This window comes from Rhinoraja longicauda, chromosome 40 (assembly GCF_053455715.1).
Source record: "Rhinoraja longicauda isolate Sanriku21f chromosome 40, sRhiLon1.1, whole genome shotgun sequence".
Lineage (NCBI taxonomy): Eukaryota > Metazoa > Chordata > Chondrichthyes > Rajiformes > Arhynchobatidae > Rhinoraja > Rhinoraja longicauda.
This window is the reverse complement of record NC_135992.1, coordinates 15117028-15134612: the sequence shown is the minus strand read 5'-3', so window position 1 is coordinate 15134612 and position 17585 is coordinate 15117028. Positions and strand designations below refer to the sequence as shown.

The following is a 17585-nucleotide window of genomic DNA, read 5'->3' as shown; positions in this document are numbered from 1 at the left end:
CCAGTGGCCGCGTGGGTTTCCTCCGGGTGCTCCGGTTTCCCCCCGCGCTCCAAAGACGTGCGGGTGTTTTTTGGGCTCGTTGGCGCTCTGCAACTTGCCCGCTGGTACGTGAGACCAGATGGCGCTGGTGTGACCAGGTGAGTGGCAGGCAGCATGGACTCGGTGGGCCGAAGGGCCTCCTGTTTCCACGCTGAGTCTTTCCATCGCTGCCAATCCTTGCCCGTGGGTGCGTGGGGCCTTGCCAGCTTTGACCCACTGTGTTCATGCCCACAGATGGTGCAGACCGCTGGTGCGGACTTGGCCAGTTCTGTGTCCACCCCTTTCCTCACCAACGATGCGGTCCACCTGCTGACCGACACCCTCAACGAGACGGAGAGCACGCTGTGGCAGTCACTGGGCGACTACTGGACCAAGCCCAGGTACGAGTTGCCAGTCTGCACTGGTCTTAAAACCATCTACCCATCTCCCCACCCACCCACCCATCTCCCCACCCACCCACCCATCTCCCCACCCACCCACCCACCCATCTCCCCACCCACCCACCCATCTCCCCACCCACCCACCTGCCCATCTCCCCACCCTCCACCCATTTCCCCACCCACCCATCTCCCCACCCACCCACCCATCTCCCCACCCACCCACCCATCTCCCCACCCACCCACCTGCCCATCTCCCCACCCACCCACCCATCTCCCCACCCACCCACCCATCTCCCCACCCACCCACCCACCCATCTCCCCACCCACCTGCCCATCTCCCCACCCTCCACCCATTTCCCCACCCACCCATCTCCCCACCCACCCAACCATCTCCCCACCCACCCACCCACCCATCTCCCCACCCACCCACCCACCCATCTCCCCACCCACCTGCCCATCTCCCCACCCTCCACCCATTTCCCCACCCACCCATCTCCCCACCCACCCAACCATCTCCCCACCCACCTGCCCATCTACCCATCCATCCACTCATCTCCCCACCCACCCACCCATCTCCCCACACACCCACCCATCTCCCCACCCACCTGCCCATCTCCCCACCCTCCACCCATCTCCCCACCCACCCACCCATCTCTCCACCCACCCACCCATCTCTCCACATACCCACCCACCCATCTCCCCCCCCCACCCACCCATCCATCTCGCCACCCATCCACCCACCCACCCACCCACCCATCTCCCCTTCTACCCACCCACACACCCACCCATCTCCCCACCCACCCATCTCTCCACACACCCACCCATCTCTCCACACACCCACCCACCCATCTCCCCCCCCACCCATCCATCCATCTCCCCACCCACCCACCCACCCATCTCTACTCTACTTTCCCGACTAAGGGTGCTGTCTGTACGGAGTTTGCACGTTCTCCCCGTGACCGCGTGGGCTTTCTCCGGGTGCTCCGGTTTCTACCCACACTCCAAGGACGCACAGGTTTGTAGGTTAATCGGCCTCAGTAAGTTATAAAATTGTCCCTAGTGGGTGTGGGATATTGTGTGTGGATCGCTGGTCGGCACGGACCCGGTGGGCCGAAGGGCCTGTTTCCCCACTTGTATCTCTAAAGTCTAAATCTAGATCGGGCAGTGGAGAAGGTTTTCAGGACGCTGGACTTCAGCAGTCAGGGAATTGAGATCAGAAGCTGGGACATTATGTGATGTTACAGTTTTAGTTTAGAGATTCAGCGCGGAAACAGGCTCTTCGGCCCACCGAGTCCGTGCCGCCCAGCGATCCCCGCGCACTAACACTATCCTACACACACTAGGGACATTATTCACATTCATACCAAGCCAATTAACCTACAAACCTGTACGTCTTTGGAGTGTGGGAGGAAACCGGAGATCTCGGAGAAAACCCACGCAGGTCACGGGGAGAACGTACAAACTCCGTACAGACGGTGCCCGTAGTCGGGATGGAACCCGGGTCTCCGGCGCTGTGAGGCAGCAGCTCTACCCGCTGTGTGCGAGACGTTGGTGAAGTGGTACTTGGAAGACCACCTCTCTTGGCTGAAGATCTCCACCCAGAGACCAGGACCTGGCTTTGGCGGAGAGGACGAGAGGTCCACGTTGAGGTGAGGTAGCTGTGCTCTGACCGGCCGGTCTTGTGTTCCTTGCCCGCAGGTTGGAGTGGCCTCCTGACCAGTGGGAGGCGCCCTACACCATCCCCTTCCGCTCGGGGTGGGTGCCCGACCAGCTCGACCCCAACGGCACCCCCTGGGACGACCCCGTCGAGCTCCAGCACAAGCATGAGATAATCCGCATGCAGGTAGGCACGGGGTCACCACCCCGACCCCCGGCCCCCGACCCCCGACCCCGGGGGCCGCCCAGGTCACGGCCTCTGACCCGGGCAGGTCAGGGGTGAGCAGGGTGGCCTATCTCAGGTCTGAGGTCCCTTCTGCTGCCTCAGAAGATCTCAAGGCATGGATGTCTCTCCACACCTTCACCCCACTCTGGGAACCTTCATCCCTAGAGTGATACAGCGTGAAAACTGGCCCCTCAGCCCAACTTGCCCACACCGACCAACATGCCCCATCTACACTGGACACAACTGGCTGCATTTGGCCCATATCCTTATAGACAATAGGCAGTAGGTGCAGGAGTAGGCCATTCGGCCCTTCGAGCCTGTACGCACCACCATTCAATGTGATCATGGCTGATCATTCTCAATCAGTACCCTGTTCCTGCCTTCTCCCCATACCCCCTGACTCCGCTATCCTTAAGAGCTCTATCTAGCTCTCTCTTGGCTGACCTGTCCCAATGTTTCGTAAGTTCTAGGAGGAGAATTAGGCTATTTGTTCCATCAAGTCGACTCCACCATTCAATCATGGCTGATCCATCTTTCCTTCTCAACCCCGTTCTCCTGCCTTCCCCCCAAAACCCCTGACACCCGCACTGATGAAGAAACTGTCAATCTCTGCCTTAAAAATACCCACTGACTTGGCCTCCACAGATGAATCTCACAGATTCACCACCCTCTGACTAAAGAAATTCCTCCACATCTCCTTCCTAAAGGAACATCCTTTAATTCTGAGGCTGTGCCCTCTGGTCCTAGACTCTCCCACTAGTGTAAACATCCTCCCCACATCCACTCTATCCAGGGCGCTCACTGTTCAGCGAGTTTCAATGATATATCCACCATCCTCTGCGTGAAAAAGTTGCCAAATATCTTTCAAATATAGTTATTATACCAGCCTCAACTACTTCCTCTCGGCATTGAAATGGGAACCTTCTGTAAATAAACAGATAAATAATGGGCTTGGAAATATAAATGTGCAGGAAGGAACTGCAGGTGTTGGTTTACACCGAAAATGGACACAAAGTGCTGGAGTAACTCAGCAGGACAGGCAGCATCTCTGGAGAGAAGGAATGGGTGACGTTTTCAATAGACAATATACAATAGGTGCAGGAGGAGGCCATTCGGCCCTTCGAGCCAGCACCGCCATTCAATGTGATCATGGCTGATCATTCTCAATCAGTACCCCGTTCCTGCCTTCTCCCCATACCCCCTGACTCCGCTATCCTTAAGAGCTCTATCTAGCTCTCTCTTGAACGCATTCAGAGAATTGGCCTCCACTGCCTTCTGAGGCAGAGAATTCCACAGATTCACAACTCTCTGACTGAAAAAGGTTTTTCCTCATCTCCGTTCTAAATGGCCGACCCCTTATTCGTAAACTGTGGCCCCTGGTTCTGGACTCCCCCAACATTGGGAACATGTTTCCTGCCTCTAACGTGTCCAACCCCTTAATAATCTTATACGTTTCGATAAGATCCCCTCTCCTCCTTTCGGGTGTGAAGGAGGGTCTCGACCCGAAGCGACACCCATTCCTTCTCTCCAGAGATGCTGCCTGACCCGCTGAGTTACTCCAGCATTGAGTGTCTATCTTGGATATATGAATGCAGTGGTGATGTTGTACTGTTGGGGGGCGACGGGTCCCATTCCATTAACTCCCTCTGGGTGGCGGTACTGAGTCGCTGGCGGTTCCTCTTTAAGCTCAGTGCTGCCACCTGGAGGGGCGAGCGGTAGTGCGGTTTTCCCCCTGCCCACAACAAACCCTCAGGTAAACTGCACTGGTTTAATTGACAATAGACAATAGACAATAGACAATAGGTGCAGGAGGAGGCCATTCAGCCCTTCGAGCCAGCACCGCCATTCAATGCGATCATGGCTGATCATTCTCAATCAGTACCCCGTTCCTGCCTTCTCCCCATACCCCCTGACTCCGCTATCCTTAAGAGCTCTATCTAGCTCTCTCTTGAAAGCATCCAACGAACTGGCCTCCACTGCCTTCTGAGGCAGAGAATTCCACACCTTCACCACTCTCTGACTGAAAAAGTTCTTCCTCATCTCAGTTCTAAATGGCCTACCCCTTATTCTTAAACTGTGGCCCCTTGTCCTGGACTCCCCCAACATTGGGAACATGTTTCCTGCCTCTACTGTGTCCAATCCCCTAATTAGCTTATATGTTTCAATAAGATCCCCCCCTCATCCTTCTAAATTCCAGTGTATACAAGCCCAATCGCTCCAGCCTTTCAACATACGACAGTCCCGCCATTCCGGGAATTAACCTAGTGAACCTACGCTGCACGCCCTCCATAGCAATAGGTGCAGGAGGAGGCCATTTGGCCCTTCAAGCCAGCACCGCCATTCAATGTGATCATGGCTGATCATTCTCAATCAGTACCCTGTTCCTGCCTTCTCCCCATACCCCCTGACTCCGCTATCCTTAAGAGCTCTATCTAGCTCTCTCTTGAACGCATTCAGAGAATTGGCCTCCACTTCCCTCTTAATACTGTTGACAAGAAGCTCATATATGTTTCTTCGCAGCTGTTGTAGAAAGTAACTGGAGATGCTGGTTTATGCCAAAGGTAGACGCAAAAAAGCTGGAGTAACTCAGCGGGTCAGGCAGCGTCTCTGGAGAGAAGGAATGGGTGACGTTTCGGGTCGAGACCCTTCTTCAGACCTCAAACGTCGCCGAGAATCTGAAGAAGGGTCTCGACCCGAAACGTCACCCATTCCCTCTCTCCAGAGATGCTGCCTGACCCGCTGAGTTACTCCAGCATTTTGTGTCTATGTCCGGTTTAAACCAGCATCTGCAGTTTGGCCGTACACATACTCTCTCTGTTGAGATGACGTGCCCCTCCCCTGCTGAAGCCACAATGAAGACAGCACTTCCAAATCCTGTCGAAGCTCAGGGATGCTTTTAAATAATCCATACTACCCCCAAAGGAAAGGAGCTGGGAGATGGGGGGAGTGGGAGATGGTGGGGGGATGTGTGCATGCTATGGTGGGGGGGGGGGGGGGGGGGAACATGGGAATGGGGAGGCGGGGGTCAGTTAAGGAGGGTAATAGTTGTACCGGGACCTGCTACCCTTCTGATAGAAACATAGAAAATAGGTGCAGGAGGAGGCCATTCAGCCCTTCGAGCCAGCACCACCATTCAATATGATCATGGCTGATCATCCACAATCAGTACCCCGTTCCTGCTTTCCCCTTGATCCCTTGATTCCGTTAGCCCTAAGAGCTAAATCTAACTCTCTCTTGACAACATCCAGTGAATTGGCCTCCACTGCCCTCTGTGGCAGAGAATTCCACAGATTCACAACTCTCTGGGTGAAAAGGATTTTCCCTCATCTCAGTTCTAAATATCCTGCCCTTTAATCTTAAACATTACACCTGGTTCTGGACTCCCCCAAAAACATCGGGGAAACAAGTTTCCTGCATCTAGCCTGTCCAACCCCTTAAGAATGTTATTTGTTTCCATGAGATCCCCTCTCGTCCTCGTGAACTCCCCGTGAGTACAGGCCCAGTCGACCCCATTCTCCTGACTGACTGCCTTTTGTCTTACAGCAATCTGGCCCGCAGACAGTCCCCATCAAGCTGACCAATGGGTAAGTGCCGCTCCTCTCCGCCACTCTACTGGCTGCACCCGGCACGTGACAGAATGTGCCGGAAGGAACTGCGGACGCTGGTTTACACAGAGAATAGACCCGAAATGCTGGAGTAACTCAGCGGGCCAGGCAGGAATGGGTGACGTTTCGGGTCGAGACCCGTCTTCTGACCAAAGATACTGGAGGAGCAAGATAGACCACTCGACCCTAAAACCCGTAGTATGTCACGGTCCCATTCTCCTGCCTTCTCATGTAACCCCTGTACCAATTAATGATCTCCCTCTGCCTTACAACTATCCATTGACTTGGCCTCCACAGGCTTCTCAGGTTAACCTCTTGCCCTAAACCTACGTCCTCTGATTTTTTTAAATTCCCCAACTCTGTGGTAAATATGTGAACACTCACACATTCCGTTCCCCTCACCATTTTGTACGCTGCTATAACATCACCCCTCAGCCTCCTGCACTCTGGGGAATAAAGTCCTGTCCTGGTCGACCTCTCCCTCCAGCTCAGACCCGCAGGTGCCTAGATGTTGAGGGACTGCATCTCCCGGACTTCTCTCCAGAATCCACGAGCCCCTGGATGGAGAGGACCTGGTGGCCTTCTGTAGAGTGGATGGACGGCCATTGCTCTCCCGCCCAACGCCCCCCCCCCCCCCGATGGTCAACGTGGGATGTCCTGTCCCCATGGACATCTTGCCCGCCCACTGGGACAGACCACCCCCCCCCACCCCCCCCCACCCCCCCCCACCCCCCCCCACCCCCCCCCCACCCCCCCCCCCCCCGTGACCGCCCTTCCCTCCCGTGACGCCAGGCCGAAACCCTCCCCAGCAGAGACCCGGCACAGTAGACAATAGGTGCAGGAGGAGGCCATTCGGCCCTTCGAGCCAGCACCCGCCATTCAATGTGATCATGGCTGATCATTCTCAATCAGTACCCCGTTCCTGCCTTCTCCCCATACCACCTGACTCCACTATCCTTAAGAGCTCTATCCAGCTCTCTCTTGAATGCATTCAGAGAATTGGCCTCCACTGCCTTCTGAGGCAGAGAATTCCACAGATTCACAACTCTCTGACTGAAAAAGGTTTTTCCTCGCCTCCGTTCTAAATGGCCTACCCCTTATTCTTAAACTGTGGCCCCTGGTTCTGGACTCCCCCAACATTGGGAACATGTTTCCTGCCTCTAACGTGTCCAACCCCTTAATAATCTGATACGTTTCGATAAGATCTCCTCTCATCCTTTCCAGTGTATACAAGCCTAGTCGCTCCAGTCTTTCAACATACGACAGTCCCGCCATTCCGGGAATTAGCCTAGTAAACCTACGCTGCACGCCCTCAATAGCAAGAATATCCTTCCTCAAATTTGGAGACCAAAACTGCACACAGTACTCCAGGTGCGGTCTCACTAGGGCCCTGTACACCTGCACACAGTACTCCAGGTGCGGCCTCACCAGGGCCCTGTACACCTGCACACAGTACTCCAGGTGCGGTCTCACTAGGGCCCTGTACACCTGCACACAGTACTCCAGGTGCGGTCTCACCAGGGCCCTGTACACCTGCACACAGTACTCCAGGTGCGGTCTCACCAGGGCCCTGTACACCTGCACACAGTACTCCAGGTGCGGCCTCACTAGGGCCCTGTACAACTGCACACAGTACTCCAGGTGCGGCCTCACTAGGGCCCTGTACAACTGCACACAGTACTCCAGGTGCGGTCTCACTCGGGCCCTGTACAACTGCACACAGTACTCCAGGTGCGGTCTCACTAGGGCCCTGTACAACTGCAGTGCAGTGCGGGAATTGGCCCTTCGGCCCAACGCGTGCAATGCCGATCGAGATCTCTCCCCCCCGCTTCCCAGAGTAATGGCTGGCTTTCCTCCCTTGCCTCAGGGACCACGAGGCCCCGCAGAAGATGAGGTGCAGCTACGACTTTATGGCAAGGAACAGCAGCGAGCTCTCCGTGCTCAGTGGGGAGGTGGTGGAGGTGAGTCCCCGCTGGATGACTGGATCCGTTCCAGGAGCAGACTTAGGCCATTCGGCCCATCTAGCCTACTCCGCCATTCAATCATGGCGTTCCTCTCCCTCCTAACCCCATTCTCTGGCCTTCTCCCCATAACCCCATCATTTATTGGGCGCAGCGGGTAGAGCTGCTGCCTCACAGCGCCGGAGACCCGGGTTCGATCCCGACTACGGGCGCTGTCTGTACGTTCTCCCCCCGTGACCTGCGTGGGTTTTCTCCGAGATCTTCGGTTTCCTCCCACACTCCAAAGACGTGCGGGTTTGTAGGTTAATTGGCTGGGCAAATGTAGAAATTGTCCCCAGTGGGTGTAGGATGGTGTTAGTGTGCGGGGATCGCTGGTCGGCATGGACCCAGTGGGCCGAAGGGCCTGTTTCCACGCTGTATCTCTAAACTATGTCAAGTTACACTCAAGGTTTGGAATGTTAATTGTGCTATATCTCGAAACTAAAAAAAACCCTTGACACCCGTTCTAATCAAGAATCTATTCCTTAAAAATAGCCTTAAAGGAGATCCAAATACCCATTGGCTTGGCCTCCATAGTCTTCTGTGGAAATGGCTCCCACAGATTCACCACCCTCTGGTTTGGGTTTGGGTTGGGTTTATTCGATGGCGTGTTGGCCCTGGGCCTGTGACCGTTGACCGCGTGTGCCTTGCGTGTTCTCTCCAGGTTCTGGACAACTCCAAGCGTTGGTGGAAGGTGGGCAACCAGAGTGGGCAGGTGGGCTACGTCCCCTTCAACATCCTGGAGCCTCTCCCCGCACCGGGCACGGCGGACAACACCCACCTGTACGCACAGGTGACCCCCAAGGTAACGCCCGTCTACCGGGGCAGCGTAGCGCTCGGTACCTCCGCGGCGAGCGAGAGGCCGCGTTCCACGTGCGCACGGAGCATCCCGTGGGCCAGTATCTGAAGGGGCTGCCCCTCGAGCCCTGGCTGCAGTTTAGTCCCACGATTAGGGTACTTGGGCACAGGGCAGGGATGGAGAGGGGGTCTCGCTGACGGCCTGCTCCTGGGCCTGGCCAAGATGGCCGGTCGTGGGTCCGGGCAGCGGCCTGTCGATGGCCACACAGGGGCACGGGTTACGCCCGTGCCCCGCGCGTCCCTGGAGAGGGAGCTCGCACACAGTAATGCTGGGCTTTGTTTCCGCAGGAGTCTCGGCAGAAGGCCAAGGGTACGCCACCACCCACGGCCCAGAAGAAGGTGACGCAGGTCAACAGCCACCCCATCCCCTGGGATGCAGAGGCCCTGGGGGTGACACAGACGGAGAGAGGTGAGGGGTGGGGGCGGGGAACGGCCGTGACTGAGTCTAGACCCCACCCCACCCCTCCCTCGATGGGTAACGGGCCCTGTGCATTACCCCCCCTGCTACAGCGAGCAATCCAGCCCCAGTATCCAGCGCACGCACACGTGATATACCCCGTATAACATGCACACACGTCATACAACACCGACTTGTGCCCACACACGCATACATGCACACACGGACACACACACGCACACACACACATGCACACGCACACACACGCATATGCACTCACACACAGACACGCAGACACACACACACACACACACACACACACACACACACGGACACACACACACACACACACACACACACACACACACACACACACACACACACACACACACACACACACACACACACACACACACACATACATACACATACACACACACACACACACACACACACCACACACACACACACACACACACACACACACACACACACACACACACACACCACACACACACACACACTATCCATGCCCCTACACTACAAAGTTCCTGGCCTCACCGACCTGCTCCTGTCACACGAGCCCAGGTAACATCCCGGTGAATCTCTGCTGCACCACGAAGGGATCTGGGCCGAACGCGGGTAAATGGGGACTAGCTTGGGTGGTGCATTGTGGCGTGGGTTGGGCAGGTTGGGCCGAGGGGCCTGTTTCCGCGCTGTGTCGCTCTACGACTCGGGGCCCCCGGAGTGACGGAGTGGTGCGTGTGCGTGTGCGTGTGCGTGTGCGTGTGCGGTCAACCATGCAAGCGTGTAAGCTGGAGGTGACGTTGTCTCCTCAGAGCGCAACACCCAGGTCAACGTGATGAATGAAGAGCTGCTGCTGAGGATCGCTAGCGGCCGCACCAGCCATCCCAAGAGCTTCCACGTGCCGAGGACACTGGACACCTCAGTGCCCCTGGACTACACCTCCTCTCCAGGCGAAGTCGCCACTTGGCTGCAAGCCAAAGGCTTTAACCAAACGTAAGTGGCTTTGCTGCCAAAAAGAAAATAATCTCCCCTCGGGCAGAAAGGTACAGAAGTGTGAACACACACAGCTCCAGATTCAGGGACAGTTTCTCCCCGGCCGTTATCAGGCAACTGAACCATCCTACCACAGCCAGAGAGCAGTGCTGAACTACTACTAATAATAATTAGTATAAGATTATTAAGGGGTTGGACACGTTAGAGGCAGGAAACATGTTCCCAATGTTGGGGGAGTCCAGAACCAGGGGCCACAGTTTAAGAATAAGGGGTAGGCCATTTAGAACTGAGATGAGGAAAAACCTTTTTCAGTGAGAGAGTTGTGAATCTGTGGAATTCTCTGCCTCAGACGGCAGTGGAGGCCAAATCACTGAATGCATTCAAGAGAGAGCTGGATAGAGCTCTTAAGGATAGCGGAGTCAGGGGGTATGGGGAGAAGGCAGGGACGGGGTACTGATTGAGAATGATCAGCCATGGTCACATTGAATGGTGGTGCTGGCTCGAAGGGCCGAATGGCCTCCTCCTGCACCTATTGTCTATTGTCTATAATAAGCCTTTAATGTCATTGTACTTAGAGATACCACGAAATTAGGATAGCTATCATTATCATGATCAGTGCAACCAAAACAAGTTAAAACAAATTAAAAGCCTATCCAATACAAAACATTTACTATCGACCTCATTGGTGACCCTCAGACTATCTTTGATTGGGCTTTGCTGGCTTTCCCTCGCACTAAACATTATTCCCTTTATCATGTATCTGTACACTGTGGACGGCTCGATTGTAATCGTGTGTTGTCTTTCCGCTGACTGGTTGGCACGCGACAAAAAGGTTTTCACTGTACCTCGTTACACGGGACAATAAACTAAACCGAACTAGTCGGTATCAGATGCACTGAACCCAGAGATAGATGCACACAGCCAGCCAACATGACCAAAATCAATTACCCAGAGAGTTGTGAATTTGTGGAATTCTCTGCCACAGAGGGCAGTGGAGGCCGATTCACTGGGTGAATTGAAAAGAGAGTTAGATAGAGCTCTTGGGGCTAGCGGAATCAAGGGGTATGGGGAGAAGGCAGGCACGGGTTACATAGAAACATAGAAACATAGAAAATAGGTGCAGGAGTAGGCCATTCGGCCCTTCGAGCCTGCACCGCCATTCAATATGATCACGGCTGATCATCCAGCTCAGTAGCCTGTACCTGCCTTCTCTCCATACCCCCTGATCCCTTTAGCCACAAGGGCCACATCTAACTCCCTCTTAAATATAGCCAATGAACTGGCCTCAACTACCTTCTGTGGCAGAGAATTCCACAGATTCACCACTCTCTGTGTGAAGAAATGTTTTCTCATCTCGGTCCTAAAAGACTTCCCCCTTATCCTTAAGCTGTGACCCCTGGTTCTGGACTTCCCCAACATCGGGAACAATCTTCCCGCATCTAGCCTCTCCAACCCCTGTTATATGTTTCTATAAGATCCCCCCTCAGTCTTCTAAATTCCAGCGAGTACAAGCCCAGTCTATCCAGTCTTTCCTCATATGAAAGTCCCGCCATCCCTGGGATCAATCTGGTGAACCTTCTCTGTACTCCCTCTAAGGCAAGAACGTCTTTCCTCAGGTTAGGAGACAGTCAACAGATCAACAGAGCTTTACTTGTCATTCGGTACCAAGGTACCGAACGAAACTACATAGCAGTCACACACAAAAAAAGAACACAAGACACATGACCCCAACACAAACGTCCATCACAGTGACTCCAAACATCCCCTCACTGTGATGGAGGCAACAAAACTTCCACTCTCTTCCCCCCGCCCACGGACAGACAGCTCGTCCCCGACCGACCCGCACAGTCCCCGCAAGGGGATGGAAGTCCCCGCGGCTGAGCCGCACCGGGCGCTGAAACGTCCCGCGGCCGAGCCGGGCGATTGAAGGCCCCACGGCCGACCAAAACTGCACACAATACTCCAGGTGCGGTCTCACCAAGGATTATAGATTACTGATTGTAGATGATCAGCCATGATCACAATGAATGGCGGTGCTGGCTCGAAGGGCCAAATGGCCTCCTCCTGCACCTATTTTCTATTTTTCTATCAATGAATGATGCTTTATTGTTACATGAACTTAGATACAGAGAAATTCTTTGTTTTTGCCTACAATACACAAAGGATGCAGAGTTATTAATGATTCCTTTAATGGAATTGTGTTAATTCATTAATGTAAGACGTTTGCTCAGAGACAGTTATGCTGAAGGAAGAGAGGAGATGCAAGGTGATGTATTTAGCATAAGGAACCCTTCAACTTCAATGGTCACGTTCATCAATTAAATTGGAATATGCAATCTTACTTAATTTATTTCATTAACGAGTCATGAATTAGTCCCTTCATCATTCGAGTCCTGATGGTCTCTGTGTTGGAAGGAACTGCAAACGCTGGTTTACAACGAAAATATATACAAACATACAGGAGGACGTACAAACTCCGTAAAGACAAGCACCGGAGTCAGGATCGAACCGGGGTCTCTGGCGCTTTGTGCTTTGACTTTTGACACACTGGGTAAACGTGTGCAGGTCGGCACGGTGGCGCAGCGGTAGAGTTGCTGCCTCTCAGCGCCGGAGACCCGGGTTCCATCCCGACTACGGGCGCCGTCTGTACGGAGTTTGTACGTTCTCCCCGTGACCTGCGTGGGCTTTCTCCGAGATCTTTGGTTTCCTCCCACACTCCAAAGACGTGCAGGTTTGTAGATTAATTGGCTTGGTATAAATGTTAAATTGTCCCTAGTGTGTGTAGGATAGTGTCAGTGTGCGGGGATCGCTGGGCGGTGCGGACCCGGTGGGCCGAAGGGCCTGTTTCCTCGCTGTATCTCTAAACTAATCTAAACTCCCTCTCCCTCTCCCTCTCCCTCTCCCTCTCCCTCTCCCTCTCCCTCTCCCTCTCCCTCTCCCTCCCCCTCTCCCTCTCCCTCTCCCTCTCCCTCTCCCTCTCCCTCTCCCTCTCCCTCTCCCTCTCCCTCTCCCTCTCCCTCTCCCTCTCCCTCTCCCTCTCCCTCTCCCTCTCCCTCTCCCTCTCCCTCTCTCCCTCTCTCCCTCTCTCCCTCTCTCCCTCTCTCCCTCTCCCTCTCCCTCTCCCTCTCCCTCTCCCTCTCCCTCTCCCTCTCCCTCTCCCTCTCTCCCTCTCTCCCTCTCTCCCTCTCTCCCTCTCTCCCTCTCTCCCTCTCCCTCTCCCTCTCCCTCTCCCTCTCCCTCTCCCTCTCCCTCTCCCTCTCTCCCTCTCTCCCTCTCTCCCTCTCTCCCTCTCTCCCTCTCTCCCTCTCCCTCTCCCTCTCAGGACGGTGAACTCGCTTGGAATCCTGACTGGAGCTCAGCTGTTCTCTCTGGAGAAGGAGGAGTTGAGATCAGTGAGCCCAGAGGAAGGAGCAAGGGTCTACAGCCAGATCATGGTGCACAAAGCGCTGCTCGAGGTACACCCACCCCCGACACTCAACCACCCCCCCACCCACCCCCCACCCCCCCCACCCACCCCCCCCCGACACTCAACCACACGCCAACAACCACATTGCTCCAACATCATCAAACTCCTCAACTTCCCTCCCCCCCCTCCCACCTCATCGTCCTGTCAGCGTAGGAAAGAAAACTGCAGATGCTGGTTTACATCGAAGATAGACGCGAAATGCCGGAGTAACTCAGCGGGACAGGCAGCATCTCTGGAGAGATCTCATGGATGGGTGACGTTTCGGGTCGAGACCCTTCTTCAGACTGATGTCAGGGGAGGGGGCGGGACAAAGATAAGATGCGTACCTCCCCTTTCCCAGTTAACTTCAGGTAGTCCCTGCTTTCCCTCTCCATCCCCTCCCCCTTCCCAGTTCTCCCACTAGTCTTCCTGTCTCCGACTGCATCCTGTCTTTGTCCCGGCCCCTCCCCTGACATCAGTCTGAAGGAGGGTCTGGACCCGAAACGTCACCTATCCATGTTCTCCACAGATGCTGCCTGACCCGCTGAGTTACTCCAGCACTCTGTGAAACGTCACCTATCCATGTTCTCCACAGATGCTGCCTGACCCGCTGAGCTACTCCATCATTTTGTGTCTAGTCAGATCCACAGTTCGCTTCCCTTTATCCCTCTCGTGAGCACATCTCCCCCGGCCAACAATGAGCCATTGTGGGCTCCACCCTTTCCTGAGGTCATCTGGTGTCGGCCCCGTTTTTTTCTGGCCTATTCTTGTCGCGGGGAAACGTGTACAAACTCCGTGCAGACAAGCACCAGTGGTCAGGATCGAACGCAGGGGTCTCTGGCGCTGTGAGGCAGCAACTCTACCCACTGCGCCCATGGTTCTCATTCTTCGAAACCCCGATAAGTTAGCCCTCCCTCCCCCTCCCCCCCCCCCCCCCCCCCGAACCCACGCAACCTTCCTTTATCGACCCGGCCATCCTGTCCAAGGGCTTTTCCAATCCCGATCAATAATGTGACCGATAAATGTCTTGCAGAAAACTCGGAGTACCACAGAGCTAGAGGCCATCATGCAGAAGCAGAAAAGGAAGGTGGATTCGGAAATAAAGATGTCCACGTTGTGAGGAGAATGACCTGTAGTCCTTCCACACAACCCTTCGTTGGGACACCGTTTGGATTCTGCTTACAGATGTGCTATGTTAGTACTGTAGGCACCCTCTGTATTACCGAGAGATATTGTATATAGGACACGGCTACAAGTTTCAGTTCCATACATTTATCGTCTTCGACCAGCAAGAGCCTCACAGTTGTGGGGTGCGATTGTCCAGATTTCCGAGCGACTTCTTTGCGTGATGGCCCATCGTCCAACGACAATGTTGACCGTTTGCGGGCAGCGAAGGAGGATGGAGCAGTGTTTTTTCCCCAAACAAGCGGAAAGGAGATCATACTTTTCTGCCAAACATTGCTTTACTAACGCGGCTCGGCTCCGAACGGCTCCGTCCTCAATGTCCTACGCCAAGCTCAAAGATGTCCGGATGTATTGGTGGATGGTGGAGAGGAGATGACCGAGGTTTGATGGGCAACTTTTCGAAGAACGGTAAAGAGGAAAGAAACCTTGATAATAATTTATAGGTCCTTGTTTATTTTTCTCTGATTGGGTTTGTATATTCTCTTTGCAATTGTGTGTGTATATGTCTTTGCACTTGGCTGTGTACACAACAAGCTCGCTAACTAGCATCTGAATGTGTAGGATAGTGTTAATGTGTGGGGATCGCCGGTCGGTACGGACTCGGTGGGCAGAAGGGCCTGTTTTCTGCTCTGTATTTAAACTGCACTAAACTTTTTTGAAAAGTAAACACAGTAGGGTTGTTGTGGGTTTCCGATGGGTGCTGGTGTGAACGATCAAAGTCTTTTTCGTGGAAGGGTAAGAGTTATGTGCGGGGCTGTGGGAGGTGAGGTTTTGCAAGACTCTGCAGCAGATTCTGGGACAGTCTCTTCCCAGCCGGCAACTGGTAGAGTTGCTGCCTTGGAGCACTTGATAGTTTGATCCCGGGTTCGATCCCGACCACTGGCGCTGCCTGTACGGAGTTTGTACGTGGACCTGCCCGGGTTTTCTCCGAGATCTTCTGTTTCCTCCCACGCTCCAAAGACGTAGAGGTTTGTAGGTTAATTGGTTTGGTCTAATTGGCCCCCCGTGGGTGTAGGATAGTGTTAGTGTGCGGGGATCGCTGGTCGGTGCGGACTCAGTGGGCCGAAGGGCCTGTTTCCGTGCTGTATCTCTAAACTAAACTGAACTAAACTGAACCATCCTACCTTCAACAAGCGAGTGGTCCTGACCCACCATCTATCTACCTCATTGGGGACCTTCAAACTACCTTTCATCGGACTTTGCTGGACTGTACTTGCACCAACTCTTTATCCTGTATCTGCACACTGTGGACAGCTTGATTGTAAATCATGTATTGTCTTTCCGCTGACTGAATAGCACGCAAAAAGAAAGCTTTTCACCGCACCTCGGTACACTTGACAATAAACTAAACCAGACTAACTATCTCCAACACCATAGGTGTTCTTCATAAAGTTATAGGAGCAGAATTAGGCCATTCGGCCCATCGAGTCTACTCCGCCATTCAATCATGGTCAATCTATCTTTCCCTCTCAACCCCACTCTCCTGCCTTCTCCCCGTAACCCTTGACAAACCTAAGAAGACGGATATCTTGCTGACGGCACGGTGGCGCAGCAGTGGCTTCGATCCCGACTACGGGCGCTGCCTGTGCGGAGTTTGCACGTTCTCCCCGTGACCTGCGTGGGTTTTCTCCGGGTGCTCCGGTTTCCACCCACACTCCAAAGACGTGCGGGTTTGTAGGTTAATTGGCTTTGGTAAAATTTGTAAGTTGTCCCTAGTGTGTGTAGGGTAGTGTTAGTAAACGGGGTGATCTCTGGCCAGCACGGACCCCGTGGGCCGAAGGGTCTGTTTCCACGCTGTATCTCTAAAAACTAAGATTGTTGTCGGTTTATCCAGGTGCTGCTATTTATATGCTCAAGTGAGAACAAGTTAAATGATCCTGGTTGCTATAGTGCCTTTGAGTAATGTCAGTAAGTGTTCAAGATTGATCAGCCATGATCATATTGAATGGCGGTGCTGGCTCGAAAGGCCGAATGGCCTCCTCCTGCACCTATTGTCTATGTTTCAATGAAAGTCTGCTGCCTCCCATTCCACGTTATTCAACCGTAGATAGACACAAAATGCTGGAGTAACTCAGCGGGACGGGCAGCATCTCTGGAGGGAAGGAAATGGGCTTGTATACACTGGAATTTAGACGGGGATCTTATTGAAACATATACGGGCGCCGTCTGTACGGAGTTGGTACGTTCTCCCCGTGACCCGCGTGTGTTTTCCCCCCCGAAATCTTCGGTTTCCTCCCACGCTCCAAAGACGTGCGGGTTTGTAGGTTAACTGGCTTGGCGTGTGTGTAAATTGTCCCTAGCGTTTGTAGGATAGCGTAGGTGTGCGGGGATCGCTGGGCGGCGTGGTCTCGGTGGGATGAAGAGCCCATTTCCACGCCACATCTCTAAAACTAAACTAAACCCGAGCAGGCATTGGGTAGGAAGGAACTCCAGAATGTTGGTGTACACCGAAGAGAGATACAAATACTCCAGCATTGTGTGGCAAACTACCATGCATTGGGCAGGTCGTTTAGTGACCTTCTCTTCTCGGAAATGAACAATATTGTGTTGATGTATATAATTTGTGCAGACATATAAAATTGAATGTATATATTTATCTTCCGCTGAGCTGCCAGGCCTCTGGGTACTTCACGGGGGCTTCACTGAACATTTTGATCGCTGATGGAGGCCGTTCTGGGTGGTCTAGGCTGGCTAGGGTTGCCAACTGTCCCGTATTAGCCAGGACATCACGTATTTTCGGGCTAAATTGGTTTGTCCCGTACGGGACTGCTTTT

At 53.9% G+C, this 17585-nt stretch overlaps 1 protein-coding gene across 2 annotated transcripts in view; it reads left to right on the top strand.

Moving 5' to 3' along the window:
* Positions 1-15516, top strand: part of LOC144611333 (epidermal growth factor receptor kinase substrate 8-like protein 1) — a 49917-nt gene extending 34401 nt beyond the window's left edge. For both annotated transcript variants that reach the window (XM_078430393.1, XM_078430392.1), the window contains 9 exons: positions 274-419; positions 2118-2262; positions 5845-5885; positions 7774-7867; positions 8571-8711; positions 9053-9173; positions 10001-10181; positions 13504-13636; positions 14660-15516. In XM_078430393.1, the coding sequence (XP_078286519.1) occupies positions 274-419; positions 2118-2262; positions 5845-5885; positions 7774-7867; positions 8571-8711; positions 9053-9173; positions 10001-10181; positions 13504-13636; positions 14660-14746 (1089 nt within the window). In that variant the 3' untranslated portion in view covers positions 14747-15516. The remainder of the gene's footprint in view (positions 1-273; positions 420-2117; positions 2263-5844; positions 5886-7773; positions 7868-8570; positions 8712-9052; positions 9174-10000; positions 10182-13503; positions 13637-14659) is intronic.
* The last annotated feature ends 2069 nt before the right edge of the window (positions 15517-17585 follow it).